At 39.7% G+C, this 26,911-nt stretch overlaps 1 protein-coding gene across 4 annotated transcripts in view; it reads right to left on the minus strand.

Moving 5' to 3' along the window:
* The window catches only part of FILIP1 (filamin A interacting protein 1), a 173,701-nt gene that overhangs the window by 13,121 nt on the left and 133,669 nt on the right, over positions 1-26,911 (minus strand). For all 4 annotated transcript variants that reach the window (XM_084889245.1, XM_084889244.1, XM_084889243.1 and 1 more), the window contains one exon: positions 716-3,512. In XM_084889245.1, coding sequence (XP_084745371.1) covers positions 716-3,512 — 2,797 coding nt within the window. The remainder of the gene's footprint in view (positions 1-715; positions 3,513-26,911) is intronic.

Consider the following 26,911-nt stretch of genomic DNA (forward strand, 5'->3'; position numbering starts at 1 on the left):
ATCCTTGTCTGTGAAAGCCTCCTCTGTGCATGCAGCCTTCTCTAGTGCTTCCTGTGTACGCCCTTCTACCAGAGAACCAGGAGGTAGGTTCCAATCCTCACTCTCCTGCTTAGCTGAGAACTTCTAAAGGCCCTCTTCACAGTCAGCACCTAATCCAGTGGCTAACCTGTAGCTAGTACGCAATTAATTCAATACTTCAATAATAAATGAACAAATAAACTAGCATCGATATTTGATTTCCCAAACTTCTTGTTCTTAATTTAATGGGATCAGATAATACCTGCAGTAGATGGGCCATTATTCGGGCCTTAAAAATCTTAGCTGTGCCAAAACCGGTTTGGCTCAGTGAATAGACGATCAGCCTGAGGACTGAAAGGTCCCAGGTTTGATTTCAGTCAAGGGCATGTACATTGCTTGAGGGCATCTCCTGTTTCTCTAAAATCAATAAAAATATCCTCAGGTGAAGATATATATATATATATATATATATATATATATATATATATATATATATATATATATAAATAAGCTCAATTTACTAAACTATTAGGCCACTTTTTATTTTCATTTCCTGGCGTAGCTAGTCCTCTAGGAAACATCTGCTAGTGGGTTCAGGTGGAGCGAGAGGCATCTGCTTTTGTTTCATTTGGGTTATTCTCACCCCTCACCTCCTGCTCCCTCCCTCGCCCTGCATATTAGAACCTCTTCAACTCACCACCGACTGGGTTCCTCGAGTGGATGCGGTTGTGACTGGAGTGATGGTGATAGTGCTTGTCACCTTGTTTGCACCAGGCCGCGAGGAGAGGTGGTTCCTGGGAGAGCGGAGGACGGTGCCGGTGGAGACCTCCTTTTCTGCGGTCACGCTGACAGGTCGGACCGTGATCACTGGACTCGCTCCTTCTGCGGAAGCCCCGGGGGACCGTTTAAACTGAGAACCTAAGTGAATGTGGATTTTATTGTCTTCTGTGGTTATGATGTTGGCATTGGAGTTGTATTTCCGTACTGGCGTTGGAACAGTCTGTTTCTCCGGGGTGACTTTGAGGACAGTCCTTCCCATGGGCATCTCCTGGGCGTCGGGCATCTCCGCCGGGGCAGCTGATGTAGACACTGTCATTATCTGAATGGGGGAGGTGGGCCTGTCCACAAACCCACCTCTTCCACCGTCCGGGGTTTTCTCTCTGGAATATGTGGTAATTGTGACCGGGGACATGGCTCGTTCTGGGCCGAGAATACCATCTCCGCCTTTGGTTTTTTGAGACATAACATTTGGCGATGGAATAATGGTTATCCTTGGTTTCTGATTCCCTAACGTAGGAATGACGGTGGTGCTGGAGAAAAATTCTTCGGATGTAGGGCTTGTTATCTCCAGCGTGGCAGTGCTGTTCTCGTGGTCTGGTGTCACTCGGATATGCAGGGGCTGGCCCTGCTTTGGTGAAAGAACCAGTTCTCCTGGGTGCCCTGGACTGGAATTTGCTCGGGGCCCTTTCTCTGGAGCAATCGAGGGCCCGTTTTCCCGCTTCCTCATCCAGGGAATCCACGACTTTCTCATGGTGAGCTCATTTGCTGCAGGAGGATACCTGTCGAGAACGGAGGATCGTTCCATGGGTTTTTTCAATCCCACCTGTCGAAGGTTGCTCATGATATGATTTTCTTCTTGAAAGGATTTCCGGATAAATACTGCTGGTGTTTCCTCCTCTGCTGCCTCGCTGCTGACAGCATCGGTCTGCACTCCAGTGGAGGTCACGGGAATGTCGACCATTCTTCTCCCATTCATACTGGGTCTTAGCGCTCGGCTGTAACGCTTGGAAAGCTCCAGCTCCTTGGTCAGATTGAGGACCTCCTGTCCCATGTTTTTGTTCTTATTTTCTTCCTCCATAAATCTTTGTTGAAGGACAGAATAGTCCACTTGGAGCTGAGAAAGCTGATCTTCTTTGTTCATTAATTCATGAATCTTCTCTTTAAGAGCTTGCACTTCGGCTTTTAAGTCCCGACTCTTAGCCTCTTCCAACCGAAACCTATGCCTCAGCTCAGCTTCCTGGCTCACAGCCTCACCTTTCTCGATGGCTTTGTTCTTGGCAATCTGGTGCTTTATCTCCTCCAGTTGCTGAGAGAGGAAATTGGCCTTATCTTGCTCAGTTCTAAATTTCTGCTCCAGCTGGTCATACTCATCCTCCGTCTTCATCAAATCCCCTTCGATTACCTCCAGTTGTTGGAGACGTTTCTTCAGTCTCTCAATTTCAAGGGTTAGTTCCTTAATCTTGTTGTCTTCTGGGCAGGTGAGCTCAGGTGCTTTTCGAGACCTTCCTCTTGTTATTTCTCTCTCCACTTCCTCTATCCCGTCAAGTCTCTTCTTTAATAGGTCAACACTGCAGCTTAATTCAGATGACTTTTCTTCTTCACTTTTCAGTTTGCCTACTAACTCGTCCCTCTCTTTCGTCAAATTGTATACTCTTTCCTCCATTTCAGATTTCAGTTTTAAAAGCTTCTTACTTTCTTCGATTAGTTTTTCAGTTACATCCATAACCTTTCCTTGTTCCACCTTAAAATTTTTATTGAGTCCATCCACTTTTCTCTCTTCTTGCTTTATTTTTTCCATCATATTTTTCCTTTCATCAACCAGCATCACAGTAAATGACTTCAGCTTGGTAAGATCATCTTTTAGGCTTAATTCGGCCTTTTCCAATCTACTCTCGGAACATTCCAGTTCTTTGACTCGGCTCTTGACAACCTCCAATTCATTTAGCAGGTCTTTGGTTAAGTTCTTTTCTTTCTCTAGATTTAAATGTAGCTGGGTGCATTCAGATTTACTCTTGCTAAATGCTTCCTCCAATTTCTCCAGTTCAGACATTCTCTTCTGTAACTTCTCAACTTCAATTTTGAGCTCCCTACTATGATGTTCTTCCTCTTGTAATTTCTTCCTCAATTCCCTGCACTGGGATTCTGTTTTAGTGATCTCCTCATCTTTACCCTCCATTTCAAGCACGCGCTTCCGCAGATTTTCCACTTCCGCCATGAGGCTGGAGTTGCCACATTCCCCTTTGGCAATTTTATCTCTTAATTCCTGAAGTTCTTCCTCTGCCTTTTGAAGATTTTTGTTGGTCTCTTCTAGCTCCTCAATTCTTTGCATTAAGCCAACCAGCTTGAGTCTAAGTTGCCTGTTGTGAGACTCTTGATTAGCCAACTTAGCATTCATCTCTTCATGCTCTTGGGAAAACCTCGAAGCCTTGTGTTCGAAATCCACTTCCAACTTGAGCAATTTCTGCCTGTCTTCTTTGGATTTGGAAGTAATGGCTTTGAGTTTCTCTTCTTCTTCCCTCAGCTTCTGAGTGAGGTCCTGCACTTTCTGGCTTTGCAGGCCAAGTTGCTCAATATGCATTTGTCTCTCATCCACCAGCATGAGTGCAAAGGACTTCAGTTTCACAAGCTCATCTCTTAGCTTATTGAGCCTCTTAGCATTTTCCTTTTCTTTACGGGCTTGGTAAGCCTTTTCTTGTTCAAGCAGCTTTTTCAACCTATAAAACAAAATACATTAAAATGTTATATTTTATTATATAGTACTTTTTCTATTTATATGGATTATATTTATTAAAAATACTAAATGATTAAAGCAAATAGGTTTGTCTTAGATGCTAAATAAAAATTAAAATGCTATTACAATTAAGTTCCTTATCAATTGCTGCAATATTAAGGTTTAAGAAACAGCCATTAATGAAACTAATCAGAAGTCAGAATATTATTGTAGTTACCCTTAGAGAGGTGTAGAGACTAGAAGTGGGCATGAAGAGGTACAGTTTCTGTTTCATGATTTATGTGTTGGTTACACAGGGTTGTTCAGCTTATAAAATTTCTGTAAGCTGAACATTATGATATGAGTGCTTTTCTGGATATGTATTACACTTCAATACCATCATCACTGGTAATACTTAGGTAATGCAAGAATATTGACTGGCCGAAACCGGTTTGGCTCAGTGGGTAGAGTGTTGGCCTGCGGACTGGAAGGTCCCAGGTTCGATTCCGGTCAAGGGCATGTAGGGGGTGTGCAGGAAGCAGTTGATCTATGTTTCTAACTCTCTATCCCTCTCTCTTCCTCTCTATTAAAAATCAATAAAATATATTAAAAAAAAATAATGACTGTTTATATAGTGCTTTCTAGCATAAAACAATTTATGCTAGAAATTGTTTTATCGTATGAGCCATGTACTGCTACTATCATCCCCATAAGGAAAATGAGACAAGGCACCTGCCACAGGTCACACAGTCAGAAAGTGGCAGAGTGAGGATTCAAACTCAGGCAGAAGGGTCCCAGAATCCTAGCTCCTCACCTCTGCTCAGATGACTTCAAAAAATAAACTTACTTTTTTTTTTTAAACTTTATTTTTATTATTGACATGATTAAGAAATTTTCTTTAAATGAAAAAGGAGGCCCAGAAAAGAAGCTTCGGGTTTTCTTATTTCATATGTGACTATCACCTGATAGGGACAAATCAAGACCAGCTATCTGACAGAAAGCTCATCTATATAAACTGATTTTAGTTAATACCACAACTGGCACTGGATTTTGTCTCAATTTTCTGATTTAAACAGTTTTTTTAAAGTAGAGAACTAGGTTAGGTAGGAAATCTGAATTATTCTTATACAAATATGTGGCAGCCACAGGAATTATTATGAAATGCATTATCTCTATTGTGTTTATGTATAGCCTTAAAAACTTGAAATATAAATATGCCAGTGTGCCTATTTGCCATCCTTATGTTGGTCAGTTAACTTGCACCAATTTTTTAAAATAAATATTTATTGTTCAGATTATTACAGTTGTTCCTCTTTTCTTCCCCCATAGCTCCCCTCCACTTGGTTCCCATCCCACCCTCTACCCTTACCCTCCACCCCCACTGTCCTCACCCATAGGTGTACAATTTTTGCCCAGTCTCTTCCCGCACTCCCCACACCCTCTTCCCCCTGAGAATTGTCAGTCCACTCTCTTTCTATGCCCCTGATTCTATTATATTCACCAGTTTATTCTGTTCCTCAGATTTTTTATTCACTTTATTTTTAGATTCACTTGTTGATAGATATGTATTTGTTCATAATTTTTATGTTTACCTTTTGCTTCTTCTTCCTCTTCTTAAAGAATATCCTTCAGCATTTTATATAATACTGGTTTGGCGGTGATGAATTCCTTTAGCTTTTTCTTATCTTTGAAGCTCTTCATCTAACCTTCAATTCTGAATGATAGCTTTACTGGGTAGAGTAATCTTGGTTGTAGGTTCTGCTGTTCATCACTTTGAGTATTTCTTGCCACTCCCATCTGGCCTGCATAGTTTCTGTTGAGAAATCAGCTGACAGTTGTATGGGTACTTCCTTGTAGGTAACTAAATGTTTTTCTCTTGCTGCTTTTAAGGTTCTCTCTTTGTCTTTTGCTCTTGGCATTTTAATTATGATGTGTCTTGGTGTGGTCCTCTTTGGATTCCTTTTGTTTGAGGTTCTCTGCACTTCCTGGACTTGTAAGTCTATTTCTTTCACCGGGTGAGGGAAGTTTTCTGTCATTATTTCTTCAAATGGGTTTTCAATATCTTGCTCTCTCTCTTCTGGCACCCCCATAATTCGAATGTTGATATGCTTCAAGTTGTCCCAGAGGCTCCTTCTACTATCTTTATATTTTTGGATTCTTTTTTCTTTTGGCTTTTCTGCTTGGGTGCTTTTTGCTTCTTTGTATTTCAAATCTTTGACTTGATTCTTGCGATCCTCTCGTCTGCTTTTGGATCTCTGTATGTTATTCTTCAGTCAGTGTATGCTTAATATCTAGTTGGCCTTTTTCATATCCTTGAGAGTCTCACTAAATTTATTGGCAGTTTATAGAAGATTCTTGAGTAACCTTATAACCATGGCTTTGAACTCTATATCCAGTCATTTGCTTTCCTCCATTTCTCTCATTTGTGACCTGTTTCTTTTTTTCCACATTTTGGTTGCTTCCCTGTGTTGATAGAGTGGCTTTGTGTGCTAGGTGTCTTAAAGGGCCTAGTAGCTCAGCCTCCCCAGTTACCTGAGGTGGACACTCTTGGTGCACCCCTTTGTGGGCTGTGTGCACAGTCTTGTTGTAGTTTTAAGCCTTGGTTGTTGTTGGTATGACTGGGAGGAATTGACCTCCAGGTCAATTGGCTGTGAGGATCCGTTGTGTCTACGATGGGAGAACTGTGCTGGGGAAACCCTTATGGGGCAGGACTTGCTTCAGTGGGGCTTTGGTGCTCACTGAATCTGCCCCCTGAGTGTGTCCCTTATGGATCTGAGGAGTTGTAATCTGGATGGTCTCACTCTGACCACTGGGTACACTGGCTCTTGGATCTCCAAGGAGGTGCAAATTTATCCTCTGCCTGAGGCCATCCAGTAGGAGTTATGGAGAGATATGCAGATTCCTCTTCTTTGTTTGGGGTTTGGAGGTGCCCAGATGAGGCCCAGCTGTGAAGAAATGCAAGCTGCTGTGGAGCGTTGGGCCTTCTTTTGGAAGTTCTAGGCTCTCTGATCAGCTGCAGTTTGTTAGGTAATTTTAGATTGCAAAGGGCCAGGCCATTCATATGCAAAAGCCTCTGTACACAGCTGGGGTGGAGTTGTAAATTGGGTGGGGCAGGGTCTCAGGGAATCAACAGGGCAGAGCAAACAGCAATGGCTGACCATCAGCCCTGCCCTAAGAGGCCCCTGGGTCTCAGTGTCCATGGTAATTGCTGCAAGCACCTCTGAGAAAAAGCCACCCTCATGTTCCAGCCCAATGCCAGACAGCCCAGTTTCTCCCCCTATGAGTCTGGGTCCACAGAGTCTCACCCAGAACTGGAATTCAGAGCAGTCGGGAGCTTGTGTCTTCCACTCTATTGAAAAAGACAACCGTGTCCTTAGTTGCCAGCCTGCTTCCATGCTTGGGTGCTTCTGTACTTCACTTCCTCTGAGTCTCAGTGTGCTTTTCTCTTTCCTCTAGTTGTAGAATTTCCACTCACCTAGCCTTCCTATGGTTCTGGATGATGTCTGTTTTGTCTTTTAGTTGTAGTTTTAAAGTGCTTGTGCGAGGCAGCAAGTTAGGTGTTTACCTATGACACCATCTTGGTTTCTCCTTGCACCAATTTTTTTTAAAAATATATTTTACTGATTTTTTACAGAGAGGAAGGGAGAGGGATAGAGAGCTAGAAACATTGATGAGAGAGAAACATGGACCAGCTGCCTACTGCACACCTCCCTGCTGGGGATGTACCCACAACCAGTGTACATGCCCCTGACCGGAATCGAACCCGGGACCTTTCAGTCTGCAGACCGATGCTCTATCCACTGAGCCAAACCGGTTTCGGCCTCCTTGCACCAATTTTTAATAGTTATTGACAACTACCCATAAAGAAGTTAAAATAAAAATCATATTCATCACAGATGTAAGAATGCATTTTAGTAATTTATGTTTATAAGAGAGGCAAGTTATAAACAACCACTAATATGTACTTGCTTAACTATATTTTTAAAAATATATGTTGTGCCTTATTTATTCTTAATGACTCATTTCATGTTATGACTAATAGCTAATCAGCTGTTAGCCAAGTAAACAGAAGTTAATAGTCTCACACTGCATTGTGTAAGAAATGATGGACATACATATAGAAGCTCTTTATAATCAAAGCCAGTGTCAGATAATTACTATAAAAATACTTCTGATGATGTCATTAAGATTTTTTAATGGCATTTATTTTTAGAAACCATATCCTGTGACTAAGTGCCTATTAACTAAATACATAACTTCTAAAATCCAGTATGACTTTATTCCTAAAATAGGAGAAAAAGATTGTTTTCAAATCCTATGGACTTGCTTGAGCAATACTGTAATGGCTTCACTAAATTTGGTTCTTACATGTATAAAAGGGTATTTTGTTGATCATCTTCTCTTTTATTTGGAGCCAAAACAACTGAAGTACTGTCACAGAACTATAAAATAGGAGAGACTTCAGGGGATGTTTGCAAATTCCTTTACCTAAACCAGATTGTCAGAAATGGATTCACTGAGACCATCAATGCTTTCAACTTTAAAATTAAATTTAAAACTTCTCAAGGTATTTGTTTGAGTATTCTATGCCTCTCTGGTATTTGAAGCAGTGGTTTGAAGTGGTTAACCATCTTAATTCTAGCTCTGCCAGTTTCCTAACTGGGTTACATCCGGCCAGTCACTAAAACTCTCTGACCCTGTTTTATCACCTCTTCTCCACTCTCCTCTCTGCCCAACTTGCCATTCTTCAACCACATGCTGATTCTAAAAATATTAGCATAAAAAGGAAATAAACCAGAAGACCAAGACTAAGAAGATGAATTAGTACCTGATTCTTATCAGCAGCTGTAGGCAGAGAATCAAGTATCCTGAAACCAAATTTATTCTTGGCAAGTTCTTTATTTTCTGCAAGCATTTTATCTTATTTAGAGGACAAAAGGAAGATAAATAAATGATCTAATAGATTTTTTTTCCAAAATCCTCTTGCCTTTTTTAATAACTATTAAATATATTCCTTACTTTTCTTTTAACCTAAATAAAACTATTTTCTAACTTGTGTCTCATTTATAAACATGTTAGGAAATTCAATTGTTTCAACTAGAAGACTTAAAAATGTAGGCACAAATGTTCTAGTTGTTTATGGTGCATACATTTGTCAAGACTCCTCATATATTCAAAATTGGTGAATGTTATTAAATATAAATTATATATCCATAAAAAAAACATAGTAAGAAAAGTAATTTAAAAAAAAAAGTCCTGGAAAGTATTCCAAGATATCAAATAAAGAAAGTTGTAAACAAATATTATAAAAGAGTCACTTAAAATACAAAATAGGTTATTAATCTTATGGTAGAAAGAAGTGAAAGTGTGCCAAAACCGGTTTGGCTCAATGGATAGAGCGTCGGCTTGGGGACTGAAGGGACCCGGGTTCGATTCCGGTCAAGGGCATGTACCTTGGTTGCGGGCATATCCCCAGTAGGGGTTGTGCAAAAGGCAGCTGATCGATGACTCTCTCTCATCGATGTTTCTAGCTGTTTATCTCTCTCCCTTTTTCTCTGTACAAAATCAATAAGATATATTTAAAAAAAAAAAAAAAGAAGTGAAAGTGGAAGTCAGAAAGGTAAAGAGGGCTAACATTTTCAATTGGGATTGGAGAGATTCACAAAAAAATTTGTTTTACGGAAATAATGTTTCAGGTACTAGAAAATCTCTAATCCTAATAACATTTCAAGAGGCTCTTAAAAGCCCATCACAGACTTCAACATTTGCTAATACCTAATTTAAAAAAAAATGAAGATTAGAAAGAAAGGACTTTAATAATAAAACATTTAGGGAGGGCATGTATGGGAGTGGGGATGGGGTGGGGATTGATAAGGTTTGTACACATATAATAACCTTAATTAAAAAAATGAGAAAAAAAAAACATTTATCAACTACCTATTACATACTAGGCAGTGTGTTAAATACTTGAGTCTTCATTTCATTCTTATAACAACTTTTTGAGCAAGATATTTTATGTGCCATTTTATAAATAAGGAAGTTGATTTAATCAATGAAGCAGGACTAAAAGAGAAGGTTGGGATTTCGGACCAGATCTGTTTGACCATAAACAATGCACTTTTAACAACAATGCTCTTCCTCAAATAGATATTGCTGGAATGGTTCAAATTTTTAAGACATTGTGCTTATTTAGCTTAAACTTTATCTTGCTTGATTCATTCTATCCTTATGGAATTGTGAAGTTCCTCCTTGGACTCTTTCTTATCACCCAATAGATCAGCTTACATCTGAAAATTAAAGCATTCAAAGCATTGGGTCAATGGCAAAATGACCCCAATCACTACTTAAAAAAGACAGGTCAGTGCACAGAGGCCTTCAAACACTCTCAAGATCTCCCTCCTGCTGGCACCAACCTATTCAGTAGCATGGACATTGTCATTCAATTAGCTATGAACCCACTGGGCTGTTATTCCTTATCTCTTTTGAGCTCCCAAATCCTCCCCAAGAACCTGTTTCGACCAGATCTTCCTCGTGTCAATCAACTCCAACAAAATTCTTCCAGATACTGGGGCCCAAAATCTAGACATATTTGAGTCCTCTCCTCTCACATCCCCACATTCAATTCTTCAGCAGATTTTGTCCACTCTACCTTCAAGTCAGAGAAAGACAAGTACCATATGATTTTACACATATGTGGACTCAAGAACAAAATGAACTCACAAGCAAAATAGAAACAGATCAAGCTCCTATAAGTAATTGCTACTTTATAAGAAAGACAGCGGCAAGAAACATACTAAATGACATTGTGATGACACAATCAGAGAAAACCCCACAAAATATAGGGAACTATATAGGATAAAAAAGAAAACTAGTTGTGTGTTTTTCCCAAAAAAATAAACTGCAACAAAAAAAAGAGTAGGTAGGGGAGGGAAAGTTAGACTAAAAGAAATTAGAAAACATATCTACTAACTGTAATCTATTTGGGTTCTTATTCAAATATTTTTTTAAATGAGACAGTTGGAAAAAATTATGTTAAAAAATAATTTTGGTAATATATTTTTAAAATCTTTATTTTTTAGAAATACATATTGAAATATTTATGAGTAAAATGTTATGTATGGAATTTATATCAAAATAATTCAGGGGTGTGGGGACAGGTGAAATTAGACTTGTCATGAATTGATTAATTATAAAAATTAAGTGATGGTTCATTATATGAGGGTTCATTATACTATTTTCTTAATTTTTAAAAAAATATATATTTTATTGATTTTTTTACAGAGAGGAAGGGAGAGAGATAGAGAGCCAGAAACGTCGATGAGAGAGAAACATCGACCAGCTGCCTCTTGCATACCCCCTACCGGGGATGTGCCCGCAACCAATGTACATGCCCATGACCGGAATTGAACCCGGGACCTTTCAGTCCACAGACTGACGCTCTACCACCGAGCCAAACCGGTTTCGGCTATTTTCTTAATTTTTTGTTGTTTTTTTTCTTTTGTTAATTCTCAATGCAGGATACTTTTTTCATTGATTTTGTTTTTTAGAGGAGAAAAAAAAGAGAGAAAACAAAACAAAACAAAACAAAACAAAACAAAACAAAACAAAACATGGATGTGAAAAATACAGATTTATTGGTTGCCTCATGAACCCTGACCTGGGCTGGGGATCAAACATGCAACCCAGGTACATGCCCTTGACCAGGAATCAAACCCACGACCCTCCAGGCAGTGCTCTAACTACTGAGCCATGCTGGCCAGGGCCTAGTCTCTTTATTTTTGTAAATGTTTGAAGTTTTCCAAGGTAAAGTTTTTAAATCCTCTTTTGTAATCTTTAGCTTCTCTCCCCACTCTCTCTACCCTGTCTACTCCCCAAGTCTCAGCAACTTTGGTATCTGCTTATATTTTTACTTTCCTTTCAGGGCCACGTGACTCTCACACCTGACTGTGATTGTGGGTGATTCTTTTGTTCCTTTCCAAGTTCATGAAATTAAGATTGTTAGAGATTGTTTTCTTCCCCACTGGGATTGACTTGATGCTTTGTCAAATTTGTCCTAGGAAAGGCATCTTCACACTGTTCTGTTCACAGATATTTGTTAATCTATCTTTCCTTTTAGAGTATAAGGACACACATTTTTCTGTTGGGAAACAGGGGAAGTGAGGGTTTCTTTAACCTTATCCAGGTTCCAGCCTTGAGATAAACACCTTCTGTAGAACAGTTGTCAATCAGGGCCACATCTCTATTCATTCTCATTTCTCTTCCTTGAAAAGCAAACCACGTAAGATTCATAGGTTCTTTACCCCAACGTTCCTGACACTCCCATTTTTTCAATCATTTCTCCAAATTTATCAGCATTAGCCCTAGAGCAGCAATTTTCTCTTTGCTTCCTTTAGATGTTGCCACTTGTCACCATGTCGGTCTCATTTTGAAACTCTTGCTGACATCATCTTAAGGATGGCTAGGTTTGTTTCTTAGCCAGACCATGCTAATATCCTTCTCATTATTTCCCTTCCTTTTCACTATATTTATTTTCCTTCAGCACTCCCTATGTGTATGCCTTCCTCTCTGTCTTTCAAGAGAAGAGGCAGGTAAAAACTAGCATGGGTATGATAGCAATTAAAGATGAATGACCCTGAAAAGAGTCAAGCTTGCATGCAGTTAGAAGTTTTGAATCACAATGCATTTTTTCCCAACGAGAGTATAGGGCAGAGCTAAGCAGCTTGGTAACATGACAGGACATGGTTTCACCAAATGATTCAGAAAGAAGTGCTACTTTTCCATAAATCACCTCAGTTCCTCAAGATGGAGACTAGTACAATAATTATCCAGAATTAACCTGATATCCCCAGTATACTGCACAGGGCTAGGATTGGGGTGCGGTGGATAAGGCTGGGTCATACAGCTACAGAGTAAGATCCCATTCTCATTTGAAATTTTTATGTTTTGTCCAGTATGGGGTTTTTGCACTAATTTTTATTTTTTTATTTTAAATAATGCATTAAAATATTGTATATCTTGATTAGTGAGTTTTTTATGAATCCCCTTAAATTTTGTGTCCAAGATAAGAGCCTCCTTTGCCTCACCCTAGTCCCAGCCTGAGCACTGAATGCTAGGTAACCATTTTATATATATGAAAAAAAGAGTGGATCCTTTATAATAGACACAAACTGTTGGGCAGTATTACAGAGTGTCTGATTTCAAACATTTTGACCCTGGCCCAGAGTAGTGGGGCGAGGTCTATCTCACCTATTCTCACAATAAAAAAGAACTTGGTGATAAAAACTGAAAGAGAATAAAATAAAAATCAGGAAACGTTTTTGCCAGCAGTTTTCATAAACTGCTTTTACTTCATAAGAGAAGACCCTACAGTTAAACACACGATTATCTATACATATAAAGAGGTGCTATGCTAATTGACAGTTGTGGTGTCCCAGTAACAACCAATTTGCACACTGACAGACCAGCAGGTTCATATGCAGCTGCGGGGCACTGTGAGGTTTGCTTTCCTGCCCCTGGTGCTGGAGTCCTCTTTTTCCCTGGGTGCATGCACCCGACAAACACCCCAGGACAAGGCACCCCATCCAAGAGCACCAACCCCACCTCTGAGGTGGGGGGAGCCGAGGGGTGACACTGGCATGGCAGAAGGCCGGTTCTTGGGACACGGTCAGCAGACGTCAACCGCGGTGGGGAGGGAGAGGTGCACATCGGCCGTGACCCCAGGGAGGGGTCACACACACAAATCGAGAGGGTATAGACCCAACACCACAAAGGAAGGGCCCAGAGAGAGTGCACAGGTGACCCTCATACCACAGGGAGGCCGCCCTGGCTTTCTCCAGCTGTCCATTCATTCATCTTCCTGGTCTGACCCGGATGGGGGATCCCATCCTGGGAGAAAACCACCTCCCCACCCCCAGGACAAGCCGGGCCTGACTGTGCCTGGGCAAGCACACCTGTCACCTGCGAATTCCGGAGAGCAGCTGGAGGCATGGGAGCGGGCACGGTGGGGGGTGGGAAAGACCTAAGCATCCCTCCCTCTCCAGCACTCAATGGGAGAAAAGCCTCACATGCACATGTATGCACACGAGTGTGCACGTAACGCAGTGGTCCCCACGATGGACACCGGCCTGGCCAGCTGGACCCTCCCCCAACTCAGAGATGGGAGGCGCGGGCCACAGTAGGCAAGACACAGCTGCACCATCACTGGGCCCCTCAAAGCCAAGCTTGCCCAAGGGCCCAAACAGAGGCGGCTGCAGGTCCCAGAGAGGAAAGCAATCAGTACTGAGGACAAAAAGCATAGAGTTTTTAATTAGCCCGTAAAAAAGAGTAAAAGAGTGAGGGAGGAGCAGGGAAGATGAGGAAGAAGGGAAGGAGGGAGGGAAGAACTTTCAACCACGAGTCAGTAGAGAGCAGAGTTAAAGAAGGAAAGAGGAATTGTGAGTGAACTGTAGGAGCTATAATGAAAATCAAGTATAGTTGTGGACAGATTTTAAAAGTGGGAGTCAGAAAAGAAAAAAGATAAATGATCGTGATAATTAGGCAAATAGATATTAAAACAGTGGAAGTAAGTAGAGAAGAGTGTATGAGAAAGGTAGGATGAGAGAGAAAGAGGGAGGGAAGAAATGTTTTAAATGGTAGATCTTAAAAGGAGAATGGGAAGAAGGAAGAAATGGGGGAGGGAGCAAAGCAGGTTCGAGGGAGGAAGTAAAGAAAAAAATTAAGGTAGGAAGAAAGGAAAAGTGGAGGGAGGGCAGGTGTAAAGATAAAGGAAAGAAGGAATGTGGGGAGGGAAGGAGGATAGGAGAAAGATGGGAAGAAGATTGATAGAACAGAAGTAGGAAATAAAGCGGAAAGTTTATAAATGAGTTAGTAGGAAAAAGTGTGACATAGAAAAATTGTGTGAGAGGGAAAAGCCAATATGGAAGTCAAATACAATTGTATGTAAAGGGGATAAGAGTTTAAAAAAATAGTTATAGAGGTGACCAGGCCAGCCGGGGAGAGCAGTGAGGGGGATCAGGCTGGCAGGGGAGAGCACTTAGGGAGATCAGGCCAGCAGGCAAAGTGGTTAAGGCAGGCAGGCAGATGAGTGGTTAGGAGCCAAAGGTCTTGGATTGCGAGAGGGATGTTGGACATCCCCCAAGGGCTCCCACATTGAAGAGGGTACAGGTTGGGCTGAGGGGATACCCTCCCCCCAGTGTACGAATTTCATGCACCAGGCCTCTAGTATATTATAATACTATGTTTTATATATTTTAAAATAATCTAGCAATCTTATCACAGTTACTTTGATACTATAATCCAAGTAACTGAAATAGCACAAGCGCTTGCGCGCGCACACACACACACACACACACCCCAGGCAAATTATCACAAATGAAAGTTTTAGTCTTCATCAGATTCTGAGGGGATTAGATATGTTTCTGATCTAGATCAGGCACACTGATGATGTACCTTGAAGTCCAGTCGTTGAAAATTACAAACCAAGGATATTCATTGTAGACCCTCTGTGGCTTAACCCAACAATCCACAACACAATTGATATTGAAGTTTAAACAATACTAATCTATCTTTGAAGTCACAAATGGTAGCAAATGAAAACTGCAGGGTAGATAACAAATTCTCTTCATGACGATGAGGATTTCCTACTGAGCACATGCTCAGTGAGTGTTTGCCAACATTTGGTGGCAGCCACATGCCACTGTAAAACACCGAATTCATCTTTAAGAAAAACTAGTCACATTCGAATATAAAAAACTGAATGCCACATTTAAAAAGAAAGCACTTAGGAAATTACTAGTAAATAGCTCTTAGTCATAGTAATTAAAGTCTAGGGAATTGTTTGTCATTTGCTCCTAAAACCATAGAAACAATTTTTTTTTTTTTTCCTGATAGCTTGCTGCCCATCAGGAAACACCTAATTGAGAATCATTGCTTGAGAAGGAGTTCTGTGATCACAAACTCTAGTATGAAGCTCCCTGACTCACACAGAAATATAACCATGACACATTAAGTCACTCAATAATTCAACAAAAACAGGTTGAATAATTCTCCCTGCCCCCCTCCCGACCACCATTGTCAGATAGGGTATTAGGTACTCAGAATAAAAAAAATAAATGACAACATTATATAAAAAGTGCCATTTATGCTTAAAATATAGTCTACCAAGGGACAACCACGCATGGGGATGTGAATGGAAGGAGTAATTGCTCAAGACTTCTGCAATGTTTGCTCCCAAACGATTCTCTTACCTCTCCAGTTCCTCTCTCCACCACTCCAATTTTGCTCTCTGCTCCAGGAAGCTGACCTCTAGGCATTGTATTTAGCAAGGTCCTCTGGCTTCCAGTTTGCTTTAATCAATAGCAGGCACTGATAGTAGATTGGAGAGCGGGGTATTGATTCCCTCCTGAGTCCTGGATATTTGGTTTCATTCCTCTACTAAGGGCCATACTTCCTGTTAGGCAGCCCTCTCCTTATACAGGGCTACAGCTACTCTTGAGAGTTCTGATAACTACTCCCTCTCCCCAAGTTAATGGGTAGTAAGAAGTATACAGACCCACACTCCCATCCCCTACCCACCCTGACACCAATTACTCAAGGGCTCTATGGAACTGCAGTGTCTCTTAGCTTCCTGACACTCCAGCCACACATATACAAAGATGTCAAAGCACCCCGCTTGAGTCATCTTGAGTTTTTGCTGTAACCCTGAATAGATCATGCAATATGTAAATTTCAGGGCTCAGAATCACTACCCTTCTCTACACCCAACACGCAACTTTATATGCATCATGATTTCTCCTAAGACAGAGCTGGAGCTTGGGATAACAGGACAAATCCAAGAAGAGAGAGAACACAGATAGTAATGGTTGAGAGTGAGTCAATGAGGAGTTGAAGAAAAAGAATTGCTATGGTGAGGAGCAGAAACAAGAATATATGTAAAGCTAAAGAGAGAATGAGGGGAGGCAAGATGGTGTTCCTCCTCTCCCACAGACCAGACCCGAGATTTCACCTGTCCCTGCTTTAAGGCTGGGTCCCATGGCAAGATCCTGAACCCAGGCTCTCTACCCTTTTCATTTTGCACTGTAGGGTTTTTAGAGCTAGAAAATTTCTGGTTGATAAAGGAAAAAGATCACAAGTACTGAAAGCTGGATGGGAATAGTCAGGAGGTAAAGAAATGGATCAAATATAAAAAAATCATATCTAATAATCTGTGTAGAAAACTAATCTCTAGTAACTATATTATTCCAATAATTTTCATTGGCAGAAAACATATGTATATTTTTGACACATGTAAGTTCAAATTTATCCTTCAGTGTTCAGTGTAGTAATTCAGAATAGGTGCTATAGACAGGCTTTCTGATTTGAGTCTAGTTCTGCACCTACTGACTGGGAAAGTTTCTTAATTTCTCTCTTCCTCAGTTTCCTCCTCTGCAAAAGTGGGATGATAATAATAATAAAGTATCTATCCCCAGGGTCATAGTCAGAATCGCATGAATTATCATATGTACAGGGCTAAATACTTAATAAATGTTAAGATACTACTATTAATAATAATCCTAAATTGAAACTTACTGCCAATCTGTATATTTTTTCCAATGATGAGAATAAATTCTTCAAAAAAAAAAAAATAGGGAGGGAAGTGCATCTACTGGTATAATGAAAAATAACATTTTATTCTTGAAACATGAAGATGCATATCTTGTGGGCATGGGTGAGTAGTTTCTATGTACAATAATATGCCTTTTACTGTGTTTTCATATTTCTAAGTTATCCAAAGTACTTTCCAAACACTCTCAGATTGATCAGATGCAATATGTTTAAAAACAGTAGAAAGAAAATATTATTTCTTTTTTTATATGGTTTATAAAGAATTAGCCAGATGAATAAATTTACTTAACAATTCTCATGAGGAGCAGAAAAAGCCAGGAACCAGAAAAATGTGCCCCTAAATGGGTGGCTTGGGCATTTGCTTCCCTCACTCTAACCCAGAGACCTTTCCCATCCCAATCCCAAAGAATGTGTCACCCAGGTTCATCACACCCAATTATCTGGTTAACTCCTGCGCATTGTCCCTGGGACCCTCTCTCTCAGAAAATAAGCTAAACGGGGGTGGGAGGGGTGAGGTGGGGGGGAGGGCATTTACTTGGGAAGCCATGGAGCAGAGGATATATGAGGCAGGTGGGTTTTTAGGTCCCTGTAACAGTACGAGGGTGTCCTTCCACACAACACATAGAGAGAGAGGCCTCTCTTCTGTGGCTGCACTTGTCACACAGAACATGAGAGGAGGAGCTGGGATCATGAATCAGATTTCCTGAGACTGTTCAAGCAAGTAGAAACAATCCATAAAGGTAAAAATAAACCTCACTTTACTTGGGAAACATGCATTTATCGAGTGCTGGGAAAAAGTCATATCTTAAACTTCTATAGTATGGGGGCTCACAATATAAAAATATATCCTTACAAAACATCTTAACAAAAGATGTTTTTTGTTGTTGTTTGTTTTTGTCTCTTGGTCAAATTTGTTTTCATAAATAATATTCGTTTAAAATAAGATATACATGAAATAAGTCGCAAATTAGCTTCAGTACATAAATCACTGATATTAGCGCACTTATTTACTCAGAAAAATAACCCTCTCCCTCTTTCAAATGGCAATAGAATTTATTGCGATTATATCTAAAGGGCTTTAAAAAGGTTTTATATATAAGCATAGTACATGAAATGTCATTATGTACCTTTAAAATTATGTTAGCATGTATCTAATGATTATTTTATCCAGTTTTGGAACAACTTTAAATCTAATGCTAAAAGTAAAACATCAAAACAATAAACAAAACTCCAAAAACCGAGACTTATTTTTGTATTGATCCTACTATTGTTAATCTGGGAGGGATGGGGGTGAGGGCGGATATGAGTGCCCTCTGCTGTGGAAGGACACTTAGTTTTACAGTCCACAGAAGTTCATCCAGCCACATGATTTTCATCACAGTTGAACTCAAGATTTTTGCTGTTTTAAACAGAGACCAAACAATCAATGCTACACAAAATTAAGTCGACACAAATAAAAACCATACCATCTGCCCTTTTGTCCAAATTTCTATAAAACGGGTCATGTGAATCTAAAATCACGCTATTAAAATTTGGTTTTGGCCAAGTGAAGTTCTTTTGTAAAAGAAACTACCCTCCAGCCCTACTGAGCGCTAAATACAAGTTATTTGTTTTTGATACACCCTGCTGAATTCAGACAATGTTTCTATGGCATTTTGAAAAATTACTAATGTTGAACTTTTTGCACAACTGTTGGAGTCCAAACTTGAATCCCATTCTCACTTTGAAATCAAACCTACTCTTTGCTTTCTTCTTCTCCTCATCACTGCCACACTGTTTCAGAACAGACGCAGCTGTCTTTGGATCTCTATGCATTCTAATTCATCGCCAACTCTTCACACGCCTTCTCCACATATGCAAAGAGAGATCTGCAGCAAATCCACACAAGGACAACAAAGAAAACCTTAACAAGAATATTTTTACTTCCCATTAGTTGTTGATCATCAAGTAATCATGAAGTAGAAGATACATTTACAGTCCATGAAAGGCTGCTTTGCTAAAAGCCTTCCAAACACATTAAGACTGACAGCAGCAAGGTAAGAAATTTTTCCTTTCTTATTTACACAAACTCCCCAAGTTTCTGTAGAATCAATTACTTTTCACCTCTAGAGAAGAACAGGAGCATGCCTCCCACCATAGGGTGCATCTTGGCCAGTTCCAAGCAAGGATTCCGAGATATCAAGTCAAGTCAGAATAAGCTGATCACTTTCAAGGGCTGTCACCATCCACACTCAGTAAAACCTATAGCTGAAAACTGAAAGACTGTCGAGTTCTCACAGCCCCTGTCAGATTAGTCAGGGCTCTGCAAATGTCCAAACCCAGCTTCCAAGATGCTCTTCGCAGTAACACTTAGAAATGAGTTGACTGCCAAGTAAGCCTATTAACAAATGAAATGCGCATGGACCGGGAGTAACTAACAGTTGCTTAAATCAAAGCAGATCTTGACTTCCTTACCTTGACACTAGGAAGCATGGGAGCTTTAGTTTTAGTTTTTGTTTTTTATAAGGGGGGCACTGAAGTTGGTTCCACAGCAGCAGGCCCTGCTCTGCCCCCTACTCCGCAGGGAATTAACCGTCACATTCCAGCCCTGTCATCAGGACAATGAAAGGTGGATGTTGTGCAAAACAGCATGGGACCAATAACTGATGATGTCATCCCTCCCTTATATGGTTCATTATTGTGCAGATTTACTTTGGTCTGTGAAAAGGGGTGGAGCTGCCCAGAACTGGAAGGGAAGGCAGCTCAGCTCTTAAGAAGCAAAACAATGAACAGGAATTATGCTCTATACTGAGACAAATGCACTGAGGAGAGGGCTCAAGTTGAAGAGGAATGAGATTAAAAAAAAAAAAAAAAGATATGCATAAAATGTCAAATGGGCCTCACTCCTGATTTTTCAGACTAGCTAAACTCTGCCCAGTTGTATTCAGCGCACACTGGAATTTCAATAGGGAGCCCACTCCTCATCTATGATTCAGCCCACAGGAAGGGATTCACGGTTCAACCACTGTGCTGGTTAATTTATGTGTTATCTAAATGAAAACACACACTGTGGGCTACAGAATGGCAAATGCCCTTTAGTTGAAGAGTCGATGCGTCTTTAAAGAAATTTTTTTTTTTTTTTACCTAAATGTCTTTTTTAAAAGTGTGTGTCTTTTTGTTATTTATAATAAAGTAAATATCAATCTTTCATATTCCACATAAACAAAAAGCTTTATGGGAGTCCACCTATTTTTTAGAGTAAGAGGTCTTAAGACCAAAAAACGAGAAAAACCACTGTGGTTCAACCCCAGCAGAGACTGGTACATTTCTTGCTTGGACTACAGCACTGGTTGGGCTGAGGGTTTTGTCCTTTAGAGCCCAGGAAGCTGGTTTGTGGTGACCTGTTGCATTTGGATTCATTAGCTTGTTTTCCTCCACCACCTTCCCCCCCATTTTATTTCTTTTTTTCTTATTTCTTTACTCTTTTCAATTTTCTTCTTCTTCTTCTTCTTCTTCTTCTTCTTCTTCTTCTTCTTCTTCTTCTTCTTCTTCTTCTTCTTCTTCTTCTTTTCTCACATTTAAAATTTTGTTTTTCTCAATTTTTCTTTTATTTGTTCTGTTCTCACTTTTAGATATTTTCTTTGCTCTTTTAATATTTTTTAGTTAATACTGTTAGTATTGGTATAGTTAGTATAGTTAGCATTGTTTATTAGTATTATTAATTAGCATTGTTAGTACAGTTTGTATAGTTAGTATTGATATAGTTAGTATAGTTAGCATTATTTATTAGTATTGATTATTAACATAGTTAGTATAAGTTACCCTAGCTAGTGTAGTCATATTGTTTGCTAGCATAGTTACTAAGCAGAATTAGCATTGACAGTATTGTTAGTTAGCGTAGTTAGCAAGTCAAGGCCACAGATGACACATGGTGGGCCCACAATAAACCATTAATATATTTGTGCACAGTTTATTCACTTTGATGATGGTAGATACTTTACAATAAAGCAAATTTGTGGCCTAAAAACAGACTAAAAACCCACGTTAAAAAGGGAATGGAACCAAATGGACACGGACACTGGGGCAGTGGGAGCTTGTCCTGAGGGGGCAGGAGTGGTGGTTGTGGGGTCAATGGGGGGAAAAGAAGGATGTAATACTTTAAATAATTTAAAAAAAGAGAGAGAATGGTTTGGGGTTGAGGATCAGGATTATCAGTGGCATATTACATGCAAGCTGTTTCTGGTGCTTCAAGCTTGAGTTAGCGTCCCTGGCAGGCACTGGTTATGTTCAAAACCATATCAAATCAATATTTAAAGACAAATGATAATAGCAAAAGGAAATGTTTTATCACCTTTGAAAATTCTTTAAAACAAATGCCATAAATGTCAGATGTGTTTTTTTGTTCCCTGCTTAATATCACTGAATAGTTACATTCAAAATTAACAAGGCCCTTCTATTAAGACCCTCTTAAAATAGCTGTGTTTAGCATAATTACCGTATTTTTCGGACCATAAGATGCACTTCCCCCCCCCCCCCCCAGAAGTGGGGGGGAAAAGTCCCTGCGTCTTATGGTCCAAATATAGCCTACACATATACTGTAAAAAAAAAGTTTTTTTACTTGCCCGGCTCTATGTGGTCTCTGTGTGCTTGCCCGGCTCTAAAATGGTTCTAAATGCTGCTGTTTACTTTACAGGGTTGATTACATGTGTTTATGACTGTGATGTTGGGTTTTAATGTACATAAAATATTTTAGGACACTATTTGTTTCAGAATCTTTTTTTCTTCATTTCCCTTCTCTAAAAACTGGTGCATCTTATGGTCCGAAAAATACGGTAGTTAAGATCCCTTAGATAACTGACATTACCTATTAGGACCTTCTTGGAACCTAGGAAAGATGTTTAAATGGGTGATAGAACCCTCCTTAGAGTCACAGTAACCAGAAATGTCCCAACTATTAGAAAGACAGGGACCACATCTTTGTGTCTTTCTGTCTTTAGAATGTATTTTCTAGTCATTATTTTTTTTTTAATTTCAGCCTTATTGAGTATAATTGACAAATAAAACTGTAAGGTACTTAAAGTATACTCTGTAGTGACTGATATACATTGATAAAGGACCTGCCCCCATCTAGTTAAGTAACATACCATCTCACCTTAGGTTCTACTCCCTTAATACATTTCAGTTATCCAATACAGTGTTATCAGCTATAGTCACCATGGTTCGCGTTAGATCCTCAGGCCTTATTCATTTTATGCCTAAATGTTTGTATTTATTATTTTTTTCTCTATTCCCCAACTCCTGGCAACAAATACTTTTCTAATTTCTGTTTCTATGAGTTTGACTTTTTGTTTTTTTTAGATTCCACATATCAATGATACCATACAGTATTTGTCCTTCTCTGTCTGGTTTTTCTCACTTAACACAATGCTCTCAAGGTCCATCCACGCTGTTGCAAATGGCAACTTCCTTTCTTTCTCATGGCTGAATAATATTCAATTGTATACATAAACCACATCTTTATTTACCCATTGATGGACAATTAGATTGTTTCCATATCTTGGCTATTATGAATAATACTGCAACAGATATCTCTTTGATATCATTTCCTCTGAACATATTCCCCAAAATGGGATTACTGGATCATTTGGTAGTTCTATTTTTAATTTTTTGAGGAACCTCCATACTGTTTTCCATAGACACTGAACCAATTTACATTCCCACCAACAGTGCACCAGTGTTCCCTTTTCTCCACAGACACGCCAACAGTTATTACAATATTTCTTGTCTTTTTGACTATAGCCGATCTAACAGGTGGGAGGTGATATTGTGGTTTCGATTTACATTTCCCTGAAGATTGTTGTATTCTATTCACGCATTCCTAACTGGCTGCCCACCAAGGAGCAGGCACTGTATTAGGCACTGGGGATAAGGTGTGAACAAGACTGACAAGGTCCCCTTCCTGGTGGAGTTTACAATCTAGTGATAGGACCCCTTAGAAAAGGGAGCAAGCATGTTTTCAAAGGAGGTGTCCTTAAAGACTTTTTCTAAAGCAGTGACACTTGAATACAACGAGTCAAAGAAAACAACCAATCAAAGAACAGAGGAAGGGGGAGCAAGTACAAAGGCCCTGAAGCGGGAATACAGAAAGAAGGCCAGTGTAACCAGAGCTTGAAGAGCAAAGGAAGAGAGGTACAAGGTCCATTCGAATGACTGGCAGGGGTAGTTCGCTAACATTTGAAGTATCCTTATCAGGAGTATGTATATATATAATCCAGAAGTGGTTCTGACAAAATACAAGGACTAGAAGTTCTTCTAATTAGCATAACTAATGTTAAAAAATCATATTTTTATTGGTGAAACAAGTGATTAAAAACATATGGCACCTCCATTCTTGTAAAAATTGGATCTAATAACCTGGTAAGCCCAGCAGCCTGATGTCCTTAGGAGAGTCTAGACCCAGGCCTCCATTTGGTTCTTTGTCCCCCCAGAGTTAGCAGCACATTCTAATACCTGATTTAACCAGAAAAACAGCTGATCCTGAAGCTAGAGTGTTGCTGCACTGTCAGATTGAACCTTTCATGCTAGGAGCTTGTCAGCATGTCTAAAGGACAGGCTTCATCAAGTCTACAAGTACTGCGTAACTCATAACTGTATGTGTGGCAAAATTCAGGGAGACTTGTTTTCATCATGACATATCATTTTTCATGAATTATCAATATCTTCCAATAAGAGATGATAATTGGAAAATAGCACGTGGACTTGGCCCAATTTGCCACACCGTGGTAAGGAGTTGGATTTTTTTCTGAAGGATCTGATTACATGACTTAAAATGTACAGAATGTACTTGGGGACAGAGAGGACAAGAGTAGAAACAAGATGTCTAAAAAATTTATCGTAGTAGCCCAGGCAAGCAATGTGATGGTAGCTTGGATAAGACTTTATCTTGGACAAGGGCAGTGGCAATGAACAAATGGACAAATTCCAGAGGTAATTTAAAAGCAGAACCAATACAACTTACTGGTGGTTACAATTTGAAAAGTTGAGAGAAAGATAAGAATTAAGGGTGATTGCCGAAACCGGTTTGACTCAGTGGATTGAGCGTCGACTTGTGGACTGAAGGGTCCCAGGTTCGATTCCGGTCGAGGGCAGGTACCTTGGTTGCTGGCACATCCCCAGTGGGAGATGTGCAGGAAGCTACTGATCAATGTTTCTCTCTCATCGATGTTTCTAACTCTCTATCACTCTCCCTTTCTCTCTGTAAAAAAATCAATAAAATATATTTTTAAAAAAAAATTAAGGGTGATTGATGGTCTTTTGAGTAATCAGACATATCATTAATTGAGATAGGCACAAATGAGAGGAATAGATTTATAGGAAGTAACCAAGAGTTCTGCTTTGTACACATTAGTTCGATAAACCCATTAAACATCTCGACGAGCTGATCAAGTATGGACACTCACTCAATTACTATTTACTCAATGAACTAAACAAGTATTTTAAAAGTATACATACCATATTTTCCGGCGTATAAGATGACCTCCTAATTTTACAGTTAAAACATAGGTTTAGGCCTATATTCGCTGTATAAGACTACCCCCCACTTCCGAGACAACACCAGTTCTTTTTTTAATAGACCGCCTCTCTGACTCTGGCCAATCTGAGCAGGCTTTTTACTAGAACACAATGTAGCTTCAGGTACAGAACATGTATAATTTGCATGCATAAAAAGCCTGCTTGGATTGGCTGAGTTAGAGAGGCGGTCTATTAAAAAAAGAACTGGTGTTGCCTCGGAAGTGTGTGTGTGTGGGGGGGGGGGGTAGTCTTATACAGTGAATATAGACCTAAACCTATGTTTTAACTGTAAAATTAGGAGGTCGTCTTATACACCAGAAAATACGGTAATTTTATTTTCTATGAATGGCATACAACAAAATGGAGACTCCTTTCTCAAACTTTTTAACTTATATTATCTGAAATGTGTACTCCAATTAAATATAATGCACCTATAAAATATTATTGTGATAACAGGTCACAAGGCCAAGTCCTAAACCCACTGTTGGTGAGGTTCTTCTAAGATAGTGTTTCCCAAATTGTGGTACGCGTACCCTCAGGGGTACGAGAAGAGTTTGGTGGGGGTACGCGTTGCACCAGAGTTTGGTGGAGATATGCACTGCACCGTGCTTAGCTGCGCCTAATTCTACATTCTCATGAATACGAGGGGTACTCAGTGTTACGAAAAATTATAGAAGGGGTACACATATGGCAAAAGTTTGGGAAACACTGTTCTAAGACAATCATTGAATGCTGGATCCAGAGTTTCCAGGTTCCCATCATCCTACGAATGAACATCTAAGACATCATGACCTGAACAAGTGGCTCTTAAAAGCAAGACTTCTCACAATTGCTCCTTATTCAAATTGATCAGGAAAAGAGGAGATAAAAAGAACATGTTTCCTGAAGACTTCTGAGAAAGATCTTGTTTAGCATATGGTGAGTGGGAAGTTTCTCAATATGTGGGTGATCACTGATGTTGCCAATTCAATGTGCTTTAATCTCAGAAGACATTTTTTTTTGCAGCAAAAATAGTTATGTTCCATAACTGTGCGAAGTGGATGCATTAGGGTGGTCTGGAATAGACAGGCAAGGAGAGGAAAGGCATAGGATATGCTGGAACCACTGTACTTGCATTCCTTACTTGGGGCAGGATAATGTTCTTCCAGGATCTCCCTGTAGGTTCGGTAATGGTGGATTAAGTCTGGGCAGTAGTTCTTCACACAATTATGCCTCCTTTCTGGGAGTAATATAATCCAGAATTTCTCAACTGTTAAAAATTCCAGAAGTCAGGCAAATCTGTGAGCACTGGAAAACTGAGCAAATCAGAAAGTACTGGAGGGATGGATAGTGGGTGTAGACAAGTGGGCACAGTAAGGACACTTCCATAATTAGAATATAAGATTTGATGACCTTGTAATAAATGACAAAGGCTAGGTAGACCAAAACATTCTGTCTTCTAACAGCACAATGGATGTGTAGCAGTCACAATTCACCAATTTCCTTTACATTTCAGATCAGACATGCACTTCCTTAAGCATTTAAAAATAAAATAAATAAAAGTAATTTTCAGTAAACTTATAGGACATTAGGAGCTGTGCAAAAAAATAAAAATAAAGAAAATCATTAAGGCTTAGCATTTCTGAACTTCAGAGGAATAAGCGAAGATTAAGTAAAATTGACCTCTAGTTTGTTTGCAGCTAAAGCTCACATTTCAGCCCCTGAATATTATTTGAATAGTTTCTTGGCTACGAATTCACATTCAAGAGCTGGATATGTTATGCATTGAGCATGAAAGACCCAAACTTTGATTAATCTTTTCTGTTCAAACTTTTCACCACCACAAGCATGAAGTACTTTCCAAACACAAGCATTCTTGGAAGAGAATATACACTCAGTCAAGGAGCCAGAAAGGAGCAATCTCCAAACACTGAAAACACCACCTCCCCAAGTCCAAGTCCTTCCCTGGAGTCCAGGATTTGTAATGCTAATCTGAGCACCTTCTTCCGTCCTGGAAATATCAGAGTAATGGAGTTATTCTCTAAGGTGGTAGAGACAACACATTTCTCCAGCAATTTCCTGTCTTAACTCTTTCTTGGTGTTTGAATTTGTGCAAAACCATTTGCCTGGTGTTTATTGTGATAACAAAAGGCTGCCAATTTAGGACAGCATTCCCAAACTTTTTCATTTCAGAAGAATAATCTCACTTATTACGTTTGAATACCTGATTCTGTCCATGATGCTGAAACAACCCATCAGCTCAATTAAAAA

This window comes from Pipistrellus hanaki (genome assembly GCF_964339955.1).
Source record: "Pipistrellus hanaki genome assembly, chromosome: 7".
Lineage (NCBI taxonomy): Eukaryota > Metazoa > Chordata > Mammalia > Chiroptera > Vespertilionidae > Pipistrellus > Pipistrellus hanaki.